At 33.5% G+C, this 20625-nt stretch overlaps 5 protein-coding genes across 5 annotated transcripts in view; 1 reads left to right on the top strand and 4 right to left on the bottom strand.

The window, feature by feature from the left end:
- LOC120431518 (arf-GAP with dual PH domain-containing protein 1-like) overlaps window positions 1–9523 on the top strand; it is a 32600-nt gene extending 23077 nt beyond the window's left edge. Inside the window, exons 3-5 of the mRNA XM_039596614.2 lie at window positions 485–1263; window positions 5116–5176; window positions 8672–9523. Of these exons, the coding sequence (XP_039452548.2) occupies window positions 485–1263; window positions 5116–5176; window positions 8672–8717 (886 nt within the window). The 3' untranslated portion in view covers window positions 8718–9523. The remainder of the gene's footprint in view (window positions 1–484; window positions 1264–5115; window positions 5177–8671) is intronic.
- On the bottom strand, window positions 9322–10315 carry LOC120431519 (alpha/beta-tubulin-N-acetyltransferase 9-like). The gene is made up of 2 exons (XM_039596616.2): window positions 10012–10315; window positions 9322–9945 (listed from the first exon to the last, which is right to left on the bottom strand). Exons 1-2 carry the CDS (start codon window positions 10196–10198, stop codon window positions 9521–9523), a joined length of 612 nt encoding a protein of 203 aa, XP_039452550.1. The 5' UTR covers window positions 10199–10315; the 3' UTR covers window positions 9322–9520.
- Window positions 10316–11133: 818 nt separating this feature from the next.
- Window positions 11134–13992, bottom strand: LOC120431517 (uncharacterized; the record flags this gene model as incomplete). Its single annotated transcript, XM_039596613.2, has 4 exons — window positions 11134–12046; window positions 12153–12709; window positions 12768–13038; window positions 13098–13992. Coding segments are annotated over 4 exons (1812 nt in total), but the record flags the coding sequence as incomplete, so codon positions are not given.
- LOC120431520 (uncharacterized) lies at window positions 13951–15266 on the bottom strand. The gene is made up of 2 exons (XM_052711665.1): window positions 14563–15266; window positions 13951–14508 (listed from the first exon to the last, which is right to left on the bottom strand). Exons 1-2 carry the CDS (start codon window positions 15028–15030, stop codon window positions 14113–14115), a joined length of 864 nt encoding a protein of 287 aa, XP_052567625.1. The 5' UTR covers window positions 15031–15266; the 3' UTR covers window positions 13951–14112.
- A 4030-nt stretch (window positions 15267–19296) lies between these two features.
- Window positions 19297–20379, bottom strand: LOC120431521 (lambda-crystallin homolog). Its single transcript, XM_039596618.2, has 2 exons — window positions 19975–20379; window positions 19297–19915 (listed from the first exon to the last, which is right to left on the bottom strand). Exons 1-2 carry the CDS (start codon window positions 20326–20328, stop codon window positions 19391–19393), a joined length of 879 nt encoding a protein of 292 aa, XP_039452552.1. The 5' UTR covers window positions 20329–20379; the 3' UTR covers window positions 19297–19390.
- Between the last annotated feature and the right edge of the window lie 246 nt (window positions 20380–20625).

Below are 20625 nucleotides of genomic sequence, written 5' to 3'. Positions count from 1 at the left end.
GAAGGTGGGTCTACGAGGTATAATAATGAAGTTCATTTTTCGAGTGATTTTATAGCCTTTCTTTATTGAGCATGAGGAAGGCAAAAAGTCAAAATAATTTTCCGAACCTTTGCCAAGGTTTTTGAAAATTCATGATTTTTTCGGAAGCTGGCAACACTGTCAAATGAATTTTGATCTAGCAGGATTCTAGCAGAGTTCTTACAGAACTTGATATTCTTACAGCTTTCTAGCATAAAATTTATGCACATTTAATGTTCTACCGTTCTAGCCGGATTTTGGCAAACCCAGCTCTGCTAGAATATTTCGTGACTAGGTCCCTCCTTTACCCACTTGGACACTTTTTTGAAATCTCATAAATTGGCCGCCTGAAATAAATCCTGCCTTGAGCAACCAAGACGCCATCGATGAATTCCCTTCCGCAGCATCTCATCCTGCTATTCCTACTCGCTCATCGCTCATTCCTTCCGTTCTCTCTTTTCCTCAGAATCCTGACCGAGCAGTGGATCCGCGCCAAGTACGAGCGGCTCGAGTTCTGCATGAACGAGCGCCCGGCGTACACCTCCGGCCACATGGAGGGCTTCCTGATGAAGCGCGGCAAGGAGGACAGCCGCTACCAGCTGCGCAAGTTCGTCCTGTCCGAGGCGGACGACACGCTGCGGTACTTTGTGAAAGAAAAGCGCGAACCAAAGGCAATCCTGAGAATATCGGAGCTGAACGTGGTGTACGCCCCGGCCAAGATCGGCAACCCGAACTCGCTGCAGCTGACGTTCATGAAGGACGGCACGACGCGGCACATCTACGTGTACCACGACGACCCCAAGGAGATCAACAACTGGTACATGGCGATCCGGTGTGCCAAGCTGCACCGGCTGCAGATTGCGTTCCCCAGCGCTTCCGAGAGTGATCTGGTGGACTACCTGACGCACGACTTTGCGCGCGAGGGTTGGCTGCTGAAGACCGGCCCGAGGACGACCGACAGCTACAAGCGGCGGTGGTTCACGCTGGACGATCGGAAGCTCATGTACCACGACGATCCGCTGGACGCGAACCCGAAGGGGGAGATCTTCCTGGGGAACCAGCTGGACGGGTACAGCATCCGGATAGGGGCTCCGGTCGGCGCCAAGGATCAGGGCTTCAGTTTTACGCTGTTTACGCCCGAGCGGACGTACAATCTGTCGTCGCACAGCGAGAAGGACCGCGACGAGTGGATGGCGGTCATTCAGAAGGTGCTCGAGCGTCCGCTCAGCCCGCAGGATAGTTCGAGTGAGTACAAGAAGTGGGTGGAGGGTTTGGGGAACGAATCCTTTTTTTAAATTATGTTGTCCTAACGAGTAACTTTAATTGGGTGAGTTAATGTGCGAGTGTCCAATGAGTGAGTAAGTTAGTTAGATAATGAGCATGTGAGTGAGTGAGTGAGCAAGGGAGTGATTAAGTAAGGCAACGAGTGAGTGACAAGTTAGTAAGCTTGTGAGTTACCCAGTCAGTTCTATTCGATTAAGTGAGTAAGTTTGTCTTTGTTATGAGGTTGTTTTTATTGTTTATGTGTGCGTGTATTAAGTTTTTTTTGTAAGCAGGGCTGTGGAGTCGGAGTCGGAGTCGGAGCCGGAGTCGGTGGAGTCGGGTCTTTTTGGGGACCTGGAGTCGGAGTCGGAGTCGTCAAAACTCGAACAGCTGGAGTCGGAGTCGGAGTCGGAGCCGGAGTTATCTTAAATTCAAAAGAAAATATGTTTTTTTTATTGTTCAGTATTTCCTATACAACAGCTTTATTTACAAAACAACTTTTATTTTTAATTGATTTATCAGATGCCATTATGTATTTGAAGCTTTTTATTGTGATTGAAAAGCTCTAATTGTGTTATTACACTATAATCACTAAATGATAACCTCTTACCCAAGTATGTAGTATCATAATTCATAAAATGATAAAAAATATTGGTTGTGTAGTCAGAATATATTTATGTTCCCTTTCAATTCAAATTTGACCAAATTTCATCCAGTTATTTCTGAAAAAAGTACACACAAAGTCATCTTTTACCCCGATAGCGAATGTCTTAGAGGTTTTAAGTTAAATCATTTTTTAGGAAAAAATTACGAGGTAAATAAAAAGATTATAAATAGTAATCACTGTTTTTGCAGATCGAAAAAGAGTCACTGACAGTTTAACTTTTGTAACAAATAATCAACGATAATAACAATCTCTTACTTGGAACTCAACATGCGCATTTTGTTTATAACTGAGTACAAGAAAATCAAAGTGTTGCATTTAAAATAATTTAAACTAACAAAAACGTATAGAACAAAATGTAGGATTTTAATTTATTTTTCAAATATTATAAATAAAAAACACAGATTCAAAATATTATCAACTGGTACGAATTTTCTCATACTGTATGTCTTACGCCAATATGACGGAAGGTGATAATCATTGCAAATCAATGTACCTTAAAAAAATGAAATATTTGTGACCTAGAGGGTATTTGTTTTTTATTATATTTTAAGTTTTTTCATATATTTTGATGGAGGCGCAAAATCATTCATAAAGCTTCGTTTTAGTTGAAGATTCAGGAAGTATCGTGCACCTCCTTTTTAAAGTATATAAAATTTTAAAATTAAAATAAATTAAAAATTTCCAGGTTAAAATATTTTCCATGTCACAGATATTTGAAAAGGACATCTTAATCGTCTTTTCCACGAAGAAATTGTTTAGATACATTGATTTGCAATAATAATCTCCTTCAGCCATGGCGTGATGTCCATGTACGTCTTAACAAAAAAACAAAAAAAAAAGTTTCGCTAAAAATTTAAAAAACAAGGTGCCTGTCACTGTGCTTCTTACAAATGTCAGCCTGAAAGTGAGCAAATTGAATTTTAATGTTCAATAGATCATTAAGGCCAGATTTCTTTTAGTTATTCATTCAAAAATAACAATTTAATGTTTAAATTTATTAGCTTTGAAAAAAATATTTTCAAATTTGAGGTTAAGCAAGTAAATCCAAATTTACTTTCAAAACTGTTCTTCTCAAAATGCCTCTAAAACTGAAGATATTTTTTGATTTCTGTTTCCATAACGTATAAAACTTGTAACCTAGAAACTTTTTTTCCGTTTATTTACTTGACTTGACTTTTACTTAACTTATTTTTCTTGAGAAAAACATGACGCTTAGAGAGTATTTAAATAATCCAATTTATAAATGTTTTAAAAATAATTAACTAATAATAGTTAACTAACTTTTGAAACATTTAAAAACATGTGGAGTCGGAGTCGGAGTCGGAGCCAACCATTTGTTGAAAGCTGGAGTCGGAGTCGGAGTCGGAGTCGGCTAGAGTTGGTAGGCCGGAGTCGGAGTCGGAGTCGGAGCCAACCATTTGTTCAAAGCCGGAGCCGGAGTCGGAGTCGGAGTCAGCTAATCTGAGAAAGCCGGAGTCGGAGTCGTTTGAAATATGACCCGACTCCGCAGCCCTGTTTGTAAGTGAGTCAAAATGTTTTTAATGAGTTATTTAATGATGTTATTTTTTTATGAGGTATAGAGGTATGTTTTTTTTGTGAGTGAGTGAATGTTGTTTTTTTGTGAGTGCTGAGATTGAGATTGCTTTTTGTGAGTGATTGAAGTTGTTTTTTTAGAGTGAGTGTTGTTAATTTGTGAGTTAGTAAGATTTTTTATTCTGTGGGTGAGTTGTTTTATTTTGGTGAGCGAGTGAGTGAAATAATTTTTTTTTGTTTTTTGTGAGTTAGTGAGATTGTTTTTTTTTTAGTTCGTGAGATTGATTTTTTGTGATTTAGTAAGATTGTTTTTAGTGAATCAGTGTTGTTTTTTTTTGCTAGTGAATGAGAATGGTGTTGTGAGTGAGTGAGATTATGGTTTTTTGTTGGCAAGCCAAATTGTATATTTTTGTGAAAGAGTGATATTGCTTTTCAGTGTGTGAGATTGTTTTTTTGTAAGTAAGTGAAATTGTTTTTCTTTGAGTTAGTGAGATTGTTTGTTTAGTGAATGAGTTTGTTTTTTTGTGAGTGAGTGAGATTGTTTCTTTAAGTAGGTAAAATTGTTTTTTGTTGTGAGTGAGTGAGATTGTGTTTTTTTTGTTGGTAAGCAGAATTGTTTTTTTTTGTGAGAGAGTGAGATTTTTTTTTGTGAGTGAGTGAGATTGTTTTATTGAGTAAGCAAGATTTTTTTGTTCGAGTAGATTGTTTTTTTTTTTGTGAGTGCGTGAGATGGTTTTAAGTGAATAAGTTTTGTTTTTTGTGAGTGAAAGAGAATAATTTTGCGAGTGAGTGAGATTGTGTGTTTTGTTGGTAAGCCATATTGTTTTTTTTAATTGTGTTTTTTTTTGTGAGAGAGGGAGACTGCTTTTTTTGAGCAATGAGATTGTTTTTTTTATGAGTGAGTAGGATTGGTTTTGTGTGTGAGAATGGTTTTCTTTATAAGTTAGTGGGGAATATTTGTTGTGAATCGGTGATTATTTTTTGTGAGCGTCTGAATTTTTGTTGTTTATGTGTGGTGAGTAAGTGAGTAAGTAAGTAAGTAAGTAAGTAAGTAAGTAAGTAAGTAAGTAAGTAAGTAAGTAAGTAAGTAAGTAAGTAAGTAAGTAAGTAAGTAAGTAAGTAAGTAAGTAAGTAAGTAAGTAAGTAAGTAAGTAAGTAAGTAAGTAAGTAAGTAAGTAAGTAAGTAAGTAAGTAAGTAAGTAAGTAAGTAAGTAAGTAAGTAAGTAAGTAAGTAAGTAAGTAAGTAAGTAAGTAAGTAAGTAAGTAAGTAAGTAAGTAAGTAAGTAAGTAAGTAAGTAAGTAAGTAAGTAAGTAAGTAAGTAAGTAAGTAAGTAAGTAAGTAAGTAAGTAAGTAAGTAAGTAAGTAAGTAAGTAAGTAAGTAAGTAAGTAAGTAAGTAAGTAAGTTTCTTAAGGGACCATTCATAAACCACGTGGAATCACAACGTGATTTATCGATGGTTCCTAAATTGTTCAGTTTTTTTTTACAATTCAACTAATCCAGATTGTTATGAAACACTTTTGAGAAACTGGGAAAAACTTGTAAAATCGTTATGTAAATAAGTTGAACTAAAAATGCTTTTCAAACTTTAACGAATCTCACGTCATCTAACGATATCCTCTCATTTTTTTACAGTATCAGCGCGCCTCATCCGCAAGCGTGGCGGGACCAACTCGATCAACATCTTCACCGGCAGGTAATGAACACAAATTCCCAAACAACAAACAAACACATGCTCATATCTGAGTTCGAGATACTAGCAATAGTCCGAAAGGGGGAGAACTGTTCTGCTCTGGTCATCACACAAACACACACACACACGAATTGTGCGTGCGCGTGGCGCGCGCCTTATTTATAATCTTTACACAGTTAAAAAGCAACACCTAAATACGAACACATGAACCGGACTCTAGTAATTAGTACTAAGCTAGCGAATAATTGCAAAATGCACATGAGAGTTTGCAAAAGTTTTTTTTGTATCCCGTTTGTTCTAGCTCCTAAGTTTAATTTATTGATCGGGTCAACCCGATCACTCGCGATTCTAATATGTGTGTATAGTTATTGACCAACAAACAAACCAACAGGGGAAAACGTGATCGTATAGCCAAATATCTCAATCTCTGTTTCACCCACAAGAAAAAAGATGATGAAAACAAGAAGGACTTGAATTAACATACTCCGACACTGCCTGTTTAAAATTGCCAGAGAGTTTTATACGAGAACAACAGCACGTGTTGCGGTGTAGTTTGCAGCCCTGACTAGCGTTTTGTTAGCCTTGTGAAACACAAAATCGACAAATCTACCAACACATACAAACTGTCCTGATGAACTTCTCACATACACGTTATTATACACACACACACATGCATGCGAACAATAAGGCTGATTTTTTATACGTGATAGGATTATTTTAAAAAAGGCTCTTGATTTAGTCGATTCTGTTTTATTACCACCGATTACCACCAAACAAACAAACAAACACACACAAACAAGCGAATATGTGCAGTACGCATCACAGGTTGTTGTATGTGTGCAGAAGGTAGAAGGAACCAGTACAGGCTTTGCGATTAGACGGTCTTGTTTTAATTGAGTGTTGTCAGCGGTCAGTGAGAGGAAACTGTGTCCTCGGATGTTGTGGAGGAAATTTGTCTGTTTTTTTTTTCATTTCAAAAGTAAGGTGATGATTTTATGTTTGACATAATATTGAAAACATTACACAAGGGTTATTTTTGTTACCTTAAATGGTGACATAAACTTTGAAATATTAGACGGTCTTACTAAATGTGTATGTTTTTTGAAAACTTTTTTGTTGTAGTCAAACTTGCAAAATTCATAAATTCAAAAAATCCTAAAATTCTAAAGTCTTACGATACTTAAAAATCTAGAACCAATCAATTATAAACTTTTAAATTGTATAAAATCTTAAATCCTAGAATTCTTAAATTCAAAAATTCTTAAATTCAAAAACTTCTTTGAATTCTTCAATTCAAAACTTTTCAATTTCAATAGTTTTGAAATTATAAAATCCTGAAATAAAAAAAAATAAAAATTTTGAAGTTAAGTATTTTGGAATTGTACAATTTTTCAAATCTTAAAATTTTAGATTTTTAAAATTTTTAAACTCAAAAATTCAAAAGAATCAAATTCTAAAACTCAAAAACGTTAAAAATTTAAAATTTGTAATTTATTAAATTTTTTAAGGATGCACTGCAACGAAGGAAGTTGTTGTCTTATTATTCCAAAATTGTCCTGCAACAACGGGTTTGTAAAATAAGTTAAACTTTGTTGTAAATTACTTTGTGGACAGACTTTAGGGGATGAATGAAAAATCATATCGATAGTTCCCGTAGTTTACTAAAATGTCTGTAACAAATATCTGGGTGCGAAAGCTCTGGATGATGTGCACCCTTAATTCTAACATTTTTAAATTCTGAAATTTTTAAAATCTTACATTTTTAAATTCGAAAATTTTTGAATTCTGCATTTTTGCGAGTTCCAAAATTTTTAAACTCTGAAAATTTCCAAATCAAAAATTTTAAAATTCTGTTTTTTTTTCATCAATTTTAAAATTCTAAATCATTAATAATTCTAAAATCCTAAAATTCTTGAAATAAAATTTTCTAAAAATCAATAGTTTTAAAATTCTAAGATCCTGAAATTAAAAAAAATAATTTAAAAAATTAAATTAAGAATTCTAGAATTGTACAATTTTCCATATCTCAATATTTTTAAATTTCAAAATTCTTAAATTCAAATAAGTTTAAATTCTAAAACTCAAAAGCTTGTAAGTTCCAACATTTTTAAATTCTGAAATTTTTAGGTTCTACAATTCTTAAATTCTAAACTTTTTAATTCTAATATTTTTAAATTCTTAAATTAATAAATTCTGAGATTTTCATGTTCTGAAATTTTAAAATTCTAAATTTTTTAAATTTTAAATTTTTGTAAGTTCTTGTAAATATTTTAAATTCTAAAACTTTTTAATTCTAAAATTTTTAAATTCTTAGATTTCTAACTTATGAAACTTTCTGATTTTTAAATTCTGAAATTTTTAAATTCTAAAAACTTTAAATTATTTTTTTTATAAAATTCTAAAAATTTTAAATTATTTTTTTTATAAAATTCTAAAAATTTTATATTATTTTTTTTTTATAAAATTCTAATTTTTTTTTAAATTGAATTGAATTTGAAAATTTGTTATGATGTAACACACAGCTGAAAGGAACTCCAAAACTCTGTAATGTACCTCAAAAGAACTTATTGTATCTTGATTATTCACCAATAAAACCGAATTGAAATTGAAATAAAAAAAAAAAATCCTACACAGTCCAGACTCGATTATCCGAAGGCCTTGGCAAAATTTCACTTCGGATAATCGAAACATCGGATAATCGAATCACGATTTTTTTTTTGCGTTGTCTTATTTTTGATTGTTGAGCTTTAGTATGACCCTTAAACTACTCTAAAGTGATTTATATTTTTTAAACGATGACGAATTATTGAAAAAATGCATATTTTTATTTTAATGGCAATCAACCATTCAAATTTTACTAAAATGGGGTCGCCGAACTCGAATTTGATGTTTAAAGAAAGAAAATAAAAAAATACGAAATGAAACTTTATTTTTTCGTGATTCGATTATCCGAAGTCACATACAAACCTTCGGACAATCGAGGCTTCGGATACTGGAGTCTAGACTGTAATTCTAAAGTTTTAAAATTATAGATTTTTTTAATGAAAATTTTAAAATTCTTCAATTTTAAAATTCTGAACTTAAAAAATTGTAAAAATCCTGGATCCTAAAATTTGATGATTTGAAATTCTAAAATCTTACAATTCAAAAATTCTTAACTTCTGAACTTAAAAAATTACCAATTTCAAAATTAAAAATCCTAAACGGTTCCAGATTTCTAAAATTCTAAAATAACAAAATTCTGAAATTCTTAAATAATAAAATTCTGAAATTCTTAAATAATAAAATTCTTAAATCTAAAATTCCAAAATTCTAAAAATAAATTATTGTCCTTTTAATATGAGTACCCGTCAACATACCTTCCGAGCTGCGATAGTAGGAGTGAGGATTGCAGCACAGACTGCCGTTGACTTTTAATCAGCTCATCAAAATCTTCCACAACCATTTCGGGGACACAGTTTGATTTGACAACCATGCGCACGCTCGTAATATTTGCAGGATGTTTACCAGTGTTTTCAAGTTTTGGACATTTTTTCAACGATAATTACATTTAAATAAAACAACAACTTTTCACCAAGAGGCGAACAACAAACAGTGTAGTAAATGGTCAATAATATGTAAAGGGATGACAGTATCAACACCGTGCATACTGTTGCAAAAATATGCGTAGATAGTAAGGGAATTAGATAGACAAAATTTACTAAATTATAACTAATAATAACAACTTGAAGAAATTAGCAACATACACGCTTCCACGTAGCGTGGAACAACTACATAAATCATAACTCATCATACTATTTTATGACAATGGATGAAAACAAAGAGAAAGAAACGTTTTTTGTTTTGTTCTGTGTCACAAGTATACAAGCTCTGTTTATTTTGTCGAAAGCTGGGAACCGGTGTAGCTAGTAGATTCATAAGATCACACTCCGAATCATTTCCCCACTCTCACGTACTCAAAAATAATATCTGCAATAATCGTTCTTCTTTTTATTTTGAAGCGCGCATATTTTGTTTATGTCTTGTGTATTAATAGTCGAAAATGTGCAGGAAAAGGACGGAAAGAAAAGAAAAGAGGACAAAAGTAATAGTTTGCCAAAAATAGCTAATACGAACGAATCGAACAATTGTGCTAGTTTGAGCTGGTGTAGTTTTGTAAGGAAAGAGGGATAAAAAGAAAGGCGCGAAGGTACATAGAAAATAGCTCTGATTAGGTTAGAACAAAGATTGACGGTTGCAAACAAGAGACTAATGCAAGCTAGCTAGTTGGAGAAGGGAAAATTCAACGCGAGCAGCACCTAAAGCCGATTTACATGTAATAAAAGTAATCTTTCAACACACATCGCTTCACTCATTGCGATACGGTTCAATTACTAGAGAAACTTCCCGCTCGATCCACTCGAGCCATGCCGCGTCCACCTGCTTCTCAAATGTAACCTCCTGAAACACGGCGACTCGTTTTACCTCCCGGAAGTCCATCTTGGTAAACATCCGGATCGCTTTGGCGTTGCTGTCCTTCGTAATCGCTCGGAACCGTCGAATGGCTAGCTTTTTGGCGCCAAACGCCAGCATCAGCAGGGTGGACTCCCAACCGTAACGTTTCCCCCGGGCAGGCTGTTCGGCGATCATGATTTCAATCTCACCCGATTTTAGATCGTCATCCCCGTCGTCATCCGGCGAAAGCAGGAATATGTTGGTGTCTCCGATTAGAGCAGCGATTTCGTCGCCCGTTTGATTGAAAATTGCTTTGTCCAGGATCAGGAAGGTGCATTCTGAAAGGCAAATAATATCACAGTTAACAATATTCCTTCAAAAACATAAACAAAAAGAAATTTTACTGTCTTCATCTTCGCGCCAAGACTGCTGCATGGCGTACTCTTGCTCCAAAGTGAGGGGTTCTGACGCGGTAAGTTCTTGTAGCTCCTCGCTTTGCATCCAGCGTTGGTACTTTTGGACGTGTTTTGCCTCGTACGGAACCAATATAACGTTGGTGCCGACGAGCTGGAGATGCTCGTTCAAGCGCATCGTTGTGTTGTAATCTACAAATGCAATGATTTTTTTAAATTTAGTACTGTATTCAGAGTTTGAAAAAAATCTAAGGCTTCATGTGTGTTTCTTATCTATGTAAACCGATTCCAGCTCCGACTCCAGCTTTCTAAATTTAGATGACTCCGACCAGGCCTGCAAAATGTTTCCGACCCAGCGTACACATGAAGCAAACCAAAATGTCAGTTCACTGCTAGCATGTGACTGTAAGCCTACTGTGTCCGTTCAACCACTGCCGCCTGACTCGTGCCGGTCGGCTGCTGGAGAATGAGAGACAAGGGGAAAACCACTCTGCTCAGTGCCCTTTAGTAGGCTGTGCCCGAAAGTTGCCCGAAGGTGCCCTAACGTGCCGAACGTGCCCGAATGAGCCTTGAACCAAAATAAAAAAGGTTTTGGTGATGCTTAGCAACCTTATTCGTAACATTGTCTTCAATATCAATTCAAACTGTCATCGTGCTGTGTGATTTCTAAAGCTTTATTATTTTTCTTTTTTTTAGCTCTAAACTGATAAAATGGACAACTGCAAACATGGGTCCATGGTGGGGAGATGATTTCCGACAACTTTGAGTAGTTAGAGAAGAAGTACTATCGCTGTGTAAAATATTTCGGCAATTTTAAGAAAAAAAAGTCTGTTATTCAGTGTGGAAGTTTTGTTGGTTTCTCCATTTAAATATGTGATTTTAATGAACAATTATAATAAAATTTATTCAAAAAAGGGTTTGTTAAAATATACTCGACCAATAGCATAAAACAAACTACGTGGAACTTTAGAGGATGCCCAGCTTTACCCTTAATTACCACCAAGAGAACTGCTAACCCGCAGAATTATCTTTAAATGTGTGCGTTGTGTGTGCAACCAACCAAACGGGACCACGCGGTCGCTTCTTTCAAATTGAGTTGTGCTCTGCCGAGCTTCGGTGATCCATTTCTACGCAGGCTAGCCATGCGCGAGGTACCTCAGCTTGAATCGACAAACTCCGCTCTGAAGAACGTTTGCATCAATCGGATTCAAACGTTATTTAGAACTTCCGAGCCCTTGTCAAATGGACAAAGGCCCAGCGCGAATATAGTTTGTAGTAATAGTATTCCTAATTCTACCAACCAATCCAAAGGACGGAGAATCGATCCCCAGTTCGAGCGACTTTGATTTTTCATTCATGTTTAGAGTTTCGTAAATTCATATTTCTTTAATTTTTTCGTTGGGAGCAGATGGGAATCGAACCCAGAATCATTCGCTTACAAAGCGAAAATCGTAACCAGTCAGCCACGGCTGCTTCTTGCTCACTTTCCTGCCCTTTTCCGGGGCTTAAAATCGATTTTTCCGCGGACCACCTTTCAGAACACAACTTTTGCTTCCATGTTTTTGACACTTCCGCAGAATTATCTTTAAATCTCCTCAAAAAGGTTTAATAAGACGTTTTTGAAAGTGTGGTTGCTCTTAAACTAACTGTTTTTTTATTTTTTTCTGTTTTCATACTTCATGAATAAAACAATGGATTTTCTCCAAATAAGCGATGTTTATTAACACATATGTAACACATTATTGTTTCTTATGCACGAGCCTGCCGGAAGTCTTGTAGTATAGAAACGTCGCATTCGGTCATTAGACCGTTTGAATCGTCCAGACGTTAATAGCCAAAGCAAGGTTGACTTTTTGACATTAACGATCTTTCTGTTGGCTCCTCTTATACGGAACACGTTCTTATCAGCAGAAGTTGAGCAGTTTTTAAGAATAATTTCACCCCCCTACTAAGCCAAAAATTTTCTCGCTTTCTTCTACAAACTGCTCGTCTTCTGAAGCATTGTTCAAATTATTATCTTCGACATCTGAAATGAGTAGGAGTTTATTTTATATATGATTTAAAGACCGTTTACTAGTTTACTACAGTATTGATTAAATTTAGAAATGGATGTTAGTGAATAATTTACTAACCATCACATTGAACGGAAACAAACTCGAATTGAATATCAGGATCTGGAATACGAATACTGTTGGTGAAATTCAGTTCTTCAACAGCGCAGCCGATACTCCGTAGCAGATCCAAAGCTTTTTGCTGTGCTTTGTCGATAGCGGTAGCAATTTCACTATCGCTAGGTAGGGCAAACGTCTCAGTATCAAGGGCTTTCTGTTCTTCTTTCCTCAGGCTCGGAAAAGCTATTTCCAGTTTGTTGCGATGAGCGATGAACAATTTCATTTGAACTGTGCGCATTCGTTGCTCCACCTGCTTTATCGTAAAGTTCACCGCGGTGTGGTTAACAGTTGTTAACGAGCGGAGCTCTCGAAAGGCCATTTCGCAATATTGGCTATTGAGATGAGGAACTATGAACTCCTCTGGTACTTCTTGATCTCGACACATCACCATATATTTGACAATTCCGTGTGCGTTTAGTTCCAGTGATGTATAAATGTTAGCGGTTACACAATTCTTTATAGTATTGCTCTCTTTCAAGCATTTCCATCGCCATGCACGGACAAAAAATAAGGCGGTCCTAGAGAAATTAATAAGTTCAACTTAAAATGATAGATTAAATAGTTAACTATACACACCAAATACATTCAACGCGTTTCAGGGGTTCCATGTTAATCTCATTAAAAGTTAAGTATATAAGGCGCATGAGCTGGAGGTAAACAACTACACCATCGCTTCCTTCGACAGTGTCCTTTAAATGATTAATAAGGTTCAATTTCATCAGCTTAACAGAAGGGTCAAATTTCATTTTATCGGCATGGTTTAAATCAGAAGGATTCAGTTTATGTATAGCTTTGTGTCCAATTTCCAGCATTTGAATTAGAAACGCTGAAGAGATATCAAAATTGCCTACAAATAATTAGCTTAGTTAATAAATTGTTATTTAAAAACGTTAACTAATTGCATACCGAGTTTCATCGTTTTGTTGGGGTTCAATAAAGAGTGGCGCATTTTGTTCACAAGGTGAATAAAGTCTTGAAATGACACAGGAGTATTTTCTATGATTATGTTGAAGTACGGTCCAAATATAGAAGAAGTGGAATTCAAAAACTGGGCATCTTTTGTCATGGCAGTAAGCAGCCGTGGGTCTCCATTCGATGAATAACCGATCACAACGATTCCGACTATCGCTAATTGCTCCTTGATAACCTTCCATCGTTTCAAAAAAGTCTGATGTTTAAATTTATTATCGCTGCACATGTAAAATATACAAACCGGAGAAGCGCCGGCTGCCATAGGCGTTGCAAGAATGATATAGTGATAGTTTCCAACCGCGTAATGATCCAAGTCGTTAACAAAATTTTCAACTGAATCGGCTTTAAAACAATTTTGCTTAGGCATTCCGTTCTCATCAATCGGAGCAACTAAGCCACGAATGGAGTCACAACGAGGGTCATATTCGGGATTGGGCGATACCGTTGTTCCATCTTCACTTAAGATAACATTTTTGGGGTTGTTGTTAGTTTCGATGTAGTTTAGTAAGTTATCGATCATCAAAACACCCTCTTGGGTGCTTGTGGTATGTTTCTTTACGTGCCTTTTGATGGTGGTGATGCTGGGCAAACTTATATTTTCCTTTCTAACTTTATAGTTGCTCTTTCCGCCGGTCAAGAATTCATATGAAGCGACATCAAGTTCAGTTTCTGAATAACGAACTCCTCGTGGCTTATGCTGCGCGTGTTTAGATACGACCGAAGTCTGTATACGAAATAAAGGCTTATCCTTAGATTTTTCTTTTTTTGTCGCGCGTGTGTTAGGTAGTAGGATTTCAGAATCAATTTGTCTGCATTTCGATCCTAGTGGTTATTATATTTCAAATGAGATATATTTGACATTCATTTTACAAAATGTTACCTAGAATAATCGTCGAACAACTTCCCTGTTCCTCAAAAGCTGGCAGCTCTTCTTCATTTTCTTGCAAATCTAGTTTTCAATAAATTTACTTATTATACATAAAACAGTAATTTTCAAAAAAATACCACATTCATCTTCGATCAACTCATCAAAATCGAAGGATTCGTCAGCAACAGCATCATGGAGTTGGATTTCTCGTTGTACATGTTGTTCTTGCAACGACGATGAAAAAAATAGCGAACTGTTCACGCCGATGTCACGGCATTCAACTTTCGGTGGGGTAACACCTATATCCGCTTCCGGTTTATCGCAGTGGAAGTTCTTACAGTGCCTTTTAAAATTAAACATATGCCAATTTCCGGAAGTGTCAGCAGATAGTGAGACGCACCGCCGTTGGCCGGCAGCATTGCAAAGCGGGCAGAACATTTTTGCCTTTTGTTTTGTAAATCCATCGCTTAGCAGTTCCTGTTGATAAAATTTGTGTTACTATTTTATTATCTTATAAAAATGGAAAAATACGGACCACTTCAATAACTCAAGCAGAACTTTTTCGTTCAGTTTGGCCTTCAACTCTTCCGGATCCGGTGTAAAAGAAGTTTGATTCGCGCTTTGCGGCTGTTGCACCGAAGCTTTTTGCGGCGGAGGCGCCGTAGCTTTTTTGGCCAGCCGGATGAAATAATCAATTCCTTTCGAGTCTACGATGCCAGCTATATCTAGCAAGCAAAGAATTTCGCCTTCGTAGAACTCGAAATTTTGTGGATCCGCGGCGAAATCGCCGTACGCCAAAGGATCGTCTTGGGGACCAGCTTTGGCTAACCGAGCGGCACGATTCCTCACGTCCCCCGCAATTCGCGCAATGCTTTCGCGATTCAGTCGTGCCAGTGACTTGCTTATTAAATTTTGTTTCTTCAAAATTATTTTTAGGTGCGGCTGTATATCACCATACAGTTTTTGAAGCTTGCTCCAGAAATACTCCTGCAACATCATTAAATTAAAAAGATAAGAAACTAGGCACAAATATAATAAAATAAAATACAAACTTCGTCAATCATCTTGAAAAACAAATTTCGAGCAGTGACAGATAATTGACCAACATGTTTTTGAAAACTGATTGCTATGTAACGTAGATTATTTTCAGATTGCTATGAGCCAAAAAGTGCCCTAGAGTGTGCCCGAAGGTGCCTGAAGGTGCCAGTGAACGTTCCCAAAGCTGCCCAATGGTGCCTAGGGCTCTATGGTGAGAGTGGTTTTCCCCTTGATGAGAGACGTGAAAAAATGAGCTACACTCACTCAATTCGTGTCGTATGACCGACTCGTAAAATCCTCTCTAAACACTATTTTGACTATTTTTAAACAATTGAATGGTTCTGGACTGTGCAAAACACTTAAAACAAGAATAACTGATATTCAAAATTACATTTCCACGCATAAATACAAACTTTTTGTGTAAAAACTTGATTCTTTATGTGTGTGCGTGCAAAGTCGAATGCGCGTTGGTCGACTACTGCCTCGCCTTGCAGCTGCTCAGTGAGCTAGGGCGCTCACGACTGAGTCGGGTTTGTTTATGTCACGGTTTTGCGGTTTAGTGAATGGATCTGAAAAAATCGTGTATGCGTCGCCGATTTTCGCGTCAGGACCCCTGACATTTTCAGCTCTGACTCCGACTCCAGCTTTCAAAGAATTTTCGAATCCTAGTTACCCGTCAGTATTGAGAATATCTAAGACTTAAAAATGAAAATTTGACGATATGTTTAATATGCTCAAAGATTGTTTAAAAATTAGCTTATTTATTATTTTTTTGTCAATTTCAAATATTTCCGCCATGATATTTTGATTATTTTTGAATTAACAAACTCGCATTACTGGATTCAGATCAATTTACTAAAATTTGCAATCCTAAATCTCTCATTAGTTTTTTTGTGTTTTTTATTCACGAATTATTAAATTGAAAAATTACGAAAATATTACAATTCATTTTTTTGTTAAATTTTATTTTTTTAAGGAAGTTCTTAAGTAATCAAATTTTTAAATTATTAGATTATTAAATTATTAAATTTTTAAATTATTAAATAAAATTATAAATCATTGATTATTAAATTATTAAATTATTAAATTATTAAATTATTAAATTATTAAATTATTAAATTATTAAATTATTAAATTATTAAATTATTAAATTATTAAATTATTAAATTATTAATTTATTAAATTATTAAATTATTAAATTATTAAATTATTAAATTATTAAATTATTAAATTATTAAATTATTAAATTATTAAATTATTAAATTATTAAATTATTAAATTATTAAATTATTAAATTATTAAATTATTTAATTATTAAATTATTTAATTATTAAATTATTAAATTATTTAATTATTAAATTATTAAATTATTAAATTATTAAATTATTAAATTATTAAATTATTAAATTATTAAATTATTAAATTATTAAATTATTAAATTATTAAATTATTAAATTATTAAATTATTAAATTATTAAATTGTTAAATTATTAAATTATTTATTTATTAAATTATTAAATTATTAATTATTAAATTATTAAATTATTAAATTATTAAATTATTAAATTATTAAATTATTAAATTATTAAATTATTAAATTATTAAATTATTAAATTACTAAATTATTAAATTATTAAATTATTAAATTATTAAATTATTAAATTATTAAATTATTAAATTATTAAATTATTAAATTATTAAATTATTAAATTATTAAATTATTAAATTATTAAATTATTAAATTATTAAATTATTAAATTATTAAATTATTAAATTATTAAATTATTAAATTATTAAATTATTAAATTATTAAATTATTAAATTATTAAATTATTAAATTATTAAGTTATTAAATTATTAATTTATTAAATTATTAAATTATATAATTAATTAATTATTAAATTATTAAATCATTAAATTATTAAAATATTAAATTATCAAATTATTAAAATATTAAATTATCAAATTATTCAATTATTAAATTTTTAAATTATTTAATTATTAAATTATTAAATTATGAAATGATTAAATTATTAAATTATTAAATTATTAAATTATTAAATTATTAAATTATTAAATTATTAAATTATTAAATTATTAAATTATTAAATTATTAAATTATTAAATTATTAAATTATTAAATTGTTAAATGATTAAATTGTTAAATTATTAAATTATTAAATTATTAAATTATTAAATTATTAAATTATTAAATTATTAAATTATTAAATTATTAAATTATTAAATTATTAAATTATTAAATTATTAAATTATGAAATTATGAAATTATGAAATTATGAAATTATGAAATTATTAAATTATTAAATTATTAAATTATTAAATTATTAAATTATTAAATTATTAAATTATTAAATTATTAAATTATTATATTATTAAATTATTAAATTATTAAATTATTAAATTATTAAATTATTAAATTATTAAATTATTAAATTATTAAATTATTAAATTATTAAATTATTAAATTATTAAATTATTAAATTATTAAATTATTAAAATATTAAATTATTAAATTATTAAAATATTAAATTATTAAATTATTAAATTATTAAATTATTAAATTATTAAATTATTAAATTATTAAATTATAAAAACATTAAATTATTAAATTATTAAATTATTAAATTATAAAAATATTAAATTAATTATTTATTAAATTATTAAATTATTAAATTATTAAATTAGGCTGGTACAAATATTTTTAAAAGTTTTTGTCACCCCCCCCCCCCCCCCTTCAAAATTGGCCCGAAAAATCAGGGGGCAAAAAAAATATTTTTACAATAAACTTCAAAATTTCAATGAAAATTCAAGTGCAACCAGCTGAAATCAAATTAAAATACATTCTTCTGCGTTTAAAATCATTTTTAGCATGTTTGGGTTTATTAAAAAATCTTAAATTTTTTTGAAAATTTTCGATGCAAAATCTTTTTTTTCGATACAATTTTTATTTTTGTCAGATCTTAGATTTTTTGAAAACTAGAGATTGCAAAACAACTGAACTAGTGTAAAATGTATTTTAAAACACTTTTTTCATTTAAATGTGAAGACTATGGCTTGTTATTTAAATTTTTATATTTTTTTATTTTTTTGCCCCCCCCTTGACCTCGGCCAGGGCCGAGGGACAAAAACTTTTTTAAATATTTGCATCGACCTTATTAAATTATTAAATTATTAAATTATTAAATTATTAAATTATTAAATTATTAAATTATTGAATTATTAAATTATTAAATTATTAAATTATTAAATTATTAAATTATTAAATTATTAAATTATTAAATTATTAAATTATTAAATTATGAAATTATTAAATTATTAAATTATTAAATTATTAAATTAATTTATTAAATTATTAAATTTAAAAAAAAAAATTTGCCATTTTCTTAGTTCGGATCATTTTCGGAGTCATATTTTAGTTTAGAGAAATTTAGAGAAGAAAATAATAGAAATTTCGATTTTCGATTTTCCAGAGTAAAGTTTTGGCGAGAATTATCAAGTAGTAAATCCCTAGATTTTATAATCTGGTGATTTATTTTATGGTTTTAAATTTTTAAAATTTTGAGTTTAAATTTTTTTTTCCTGAATTTGTTTTCAAAGCTTTTAGATATTTAAAGTGCTACAAAAAATGCTAATATTGTTTCAGAAATGGCAAAAAAGGTACAGGTGGGATATGAATCCACAACTGATCAACGGTACTGATCCAAATGCTTTCTGTATTATTCTTTTTTCGTTTGATGTTACTCTCTTCGGGACCATCCATAAACCACGTGGACACTTTTTTGGGAATTTCAAACCCCCCCCCCCCCCCTTCGTGGACAATTGTCCATACAATAAAAATCTTTTTTGTATGGAGCGTGGACAATCGCTTACCCCCCCCCCCCCCCCCCCCCTAAAGTGTCCACGTGGTTTATGGATGGTCCCTTCTATGTTTGTCGCGATTTTTTTATGTGGCGCGGATTTCGCGCGGATTTGGTTTTGGGGTCGGCGCGGATCTGGCGCGGATTTTTTCTCGACTTTTCCGTAACAACCCTGAATATTCAAATCCCCATATTATATTACCAGCCCGCAGAATTGCAAATGCTAAATGGCTTCAAGGACAAAGTTTCATTCAAATAAAAATACAAAGAAAAGTTGATTTTCGAAAACGTAGACAATTACTCAGCTATGCTATCTCGTCAGGAATTTTCAATAGAAGTTAAACGCACGTTTAAAGTTAAATTATTCGATTAGTAGATGTTTATTGAAGTAGTCAGAAAATGCAAAAAAAAAAAATGGCAAACATTTCACCAACAAGCCCCTCCTAGATGTTCTTCTTCAGCTGAGCCAACTTGGTCAAGCACGCATCCCGCCAGGCACGTCTCTCGGGCAGTTTATTCAGCGCAACCATCTCTTCCAGCTCCTTGGCGACCTGTTGCGCTACCGGTCCCTCCATCCGGGGTGTCTCTCCCATCGTTTGACTCACGGCATAGATCGTTTTGCTGTACCGATCGCAATAGCTCAGCATTCCCTCCGCGTTGAGGTGGGCCGTCTCGAGTGGCCCCAGGAACGCGTACCGCATGCCCAACCCATCCGACATGACGCTGTCGATGTCCTTGACGCTGAGGATTCCGTCCGCCACGAGGCGCCACGTTTCGTTCAGGATCGCGTACTGAATTCGGTTCAGCGCGAATCCTTCAATTTCCCGCGACAGCAGCACCGGCTTCTGGCCAATCTCGGTCATCAGTTCGCGGGTTTTTGCGGTGTACTCGGGCTTGGTCCACGGAGCCGGGACGATTTCCACCAGTGGGACGTAGTACGGGGGATTCACCGGGTGGGACACCAGAACCTAAAAGGGGATTGATACGTTATAGCTTATAAATACTCTTACAGTTGATTACAAAATACCTGATCCTTGTGCTTCAAGTCCTTGCTGAACAGCGACGGCATAAACGTGCTGGTCGAGCTGGAGATGATCGTGCTGGAACCGACCACGGCGTCCAAATCGCCGTACAGCTTCTTCTTCATTTCCAGCACCTCTGGGATGCATTCCTGCAGGAACAGCGCGCCGGTCACGGCTTCCTTCAGGTTGTGCGAGCCCCGGATGCAGCTGAACTGCTGGGCCGCGGTCAGCTTACCCCGCAGCAGACCGTTCTTTTCCAGGTTTTTCAGTTCTTCCTCGGTTTGCTTGAGGGCCTTCTCGACCACCTCGGGGATGATGTCGAAAATGGTGACCTGGTAGCCGACTCCGGCAAACAGCATCGCCCATGATCGACCGATGAGTCCGCTGGTTGTGGAATAAAATGTGAGATTTTTGTTATGTTTTTAAATTAGGGAAGGGTAATTTTATGTCATTTATGTTACTTCTAGAGCAGAGTCTCGTATCTGAAAATTATCTCAGAAATAAATAACTTATCCAGAAGATTGTTTAGAATTCCCCAGAAAACCAATTGACTACTGAGCAATTCCAGCCCAAAACAGGAATTTTTAGGTACTTTTTTCTCGACCCTCTCCGATTTCAATGAAACTTTGTAGACATGTTATCCTACGCTTAGGACA

The sequence above is a fragment of the Culex pipiens genome, chromosome 1 (genome assembly GCF_016801865.2).
Source record: "Culex pipiens pallens isolate TS chromosome 1, TS_CPP_V2, whole genome shotgun sequence".
Taxonomy (NCBI): domain Eukaryota; kingdom Metazoa; phylum Arthropoda; class Insecta; order Diptera; family Culicidae; genus Culex; species Culex pipiens.
The sequence above is the reverse complement of the archived record's forward strand: the minus strand, read 5'-3'. Positions and strand labels throughout refer to the sequence as shown.

What these genes read in the sequence shown, in the direction of transcription:
- LOC120431519 (XM_039596616.2), bottom strand. Translation starts at nt 10,198, where the DNA reads ATGCGCTTGAACGAGCATCTCCAGCTCGTCGGCACCAACGTTATATTG. An exon ending in TTGGCGCGAAGATGAAGACA is followed by an intron (nt 9,946 to 10,011) that starts GTAAAATTTCTT and finishes TTTGCCTTTCAG; the next exon opens with AATGCACCTTCCTGATCCTG.
- LOC120431521 (XM_039596618.2), bottom strand. Translation starts at nt 20,328, where the DNA reads ATGCTGTTTGCCGGAGTCGGCTACCAGGTCACCATTTTCGACATCATC. An exon ending in ACTTGAAGCACAAGGATCAG is followed by an intron (nt 19,916 to 19,974) that starts GTATTTTGTAAT and finishes ATCCCCTTTTAG; the next exon opens with GTTCTGGTGTCCCACCCGGT.
- LOC120431520 (XM_052711665.1), bottom strand. Translation starts at nt 15,030, where the DNA reads ATGATGTTGCAGGAGTATTTCTGGAGCAAGCTTCAAAAACTGTATGGT. An exon ending in TTGAGTTATTGAAGTGGTCC is followed by an intron (nt 14,509 to 14,562) that starts GTATTTTTCCAT and finishes TTTTATCAACAG; the next exon opens with GAACTGCTAAGCGATGGATT.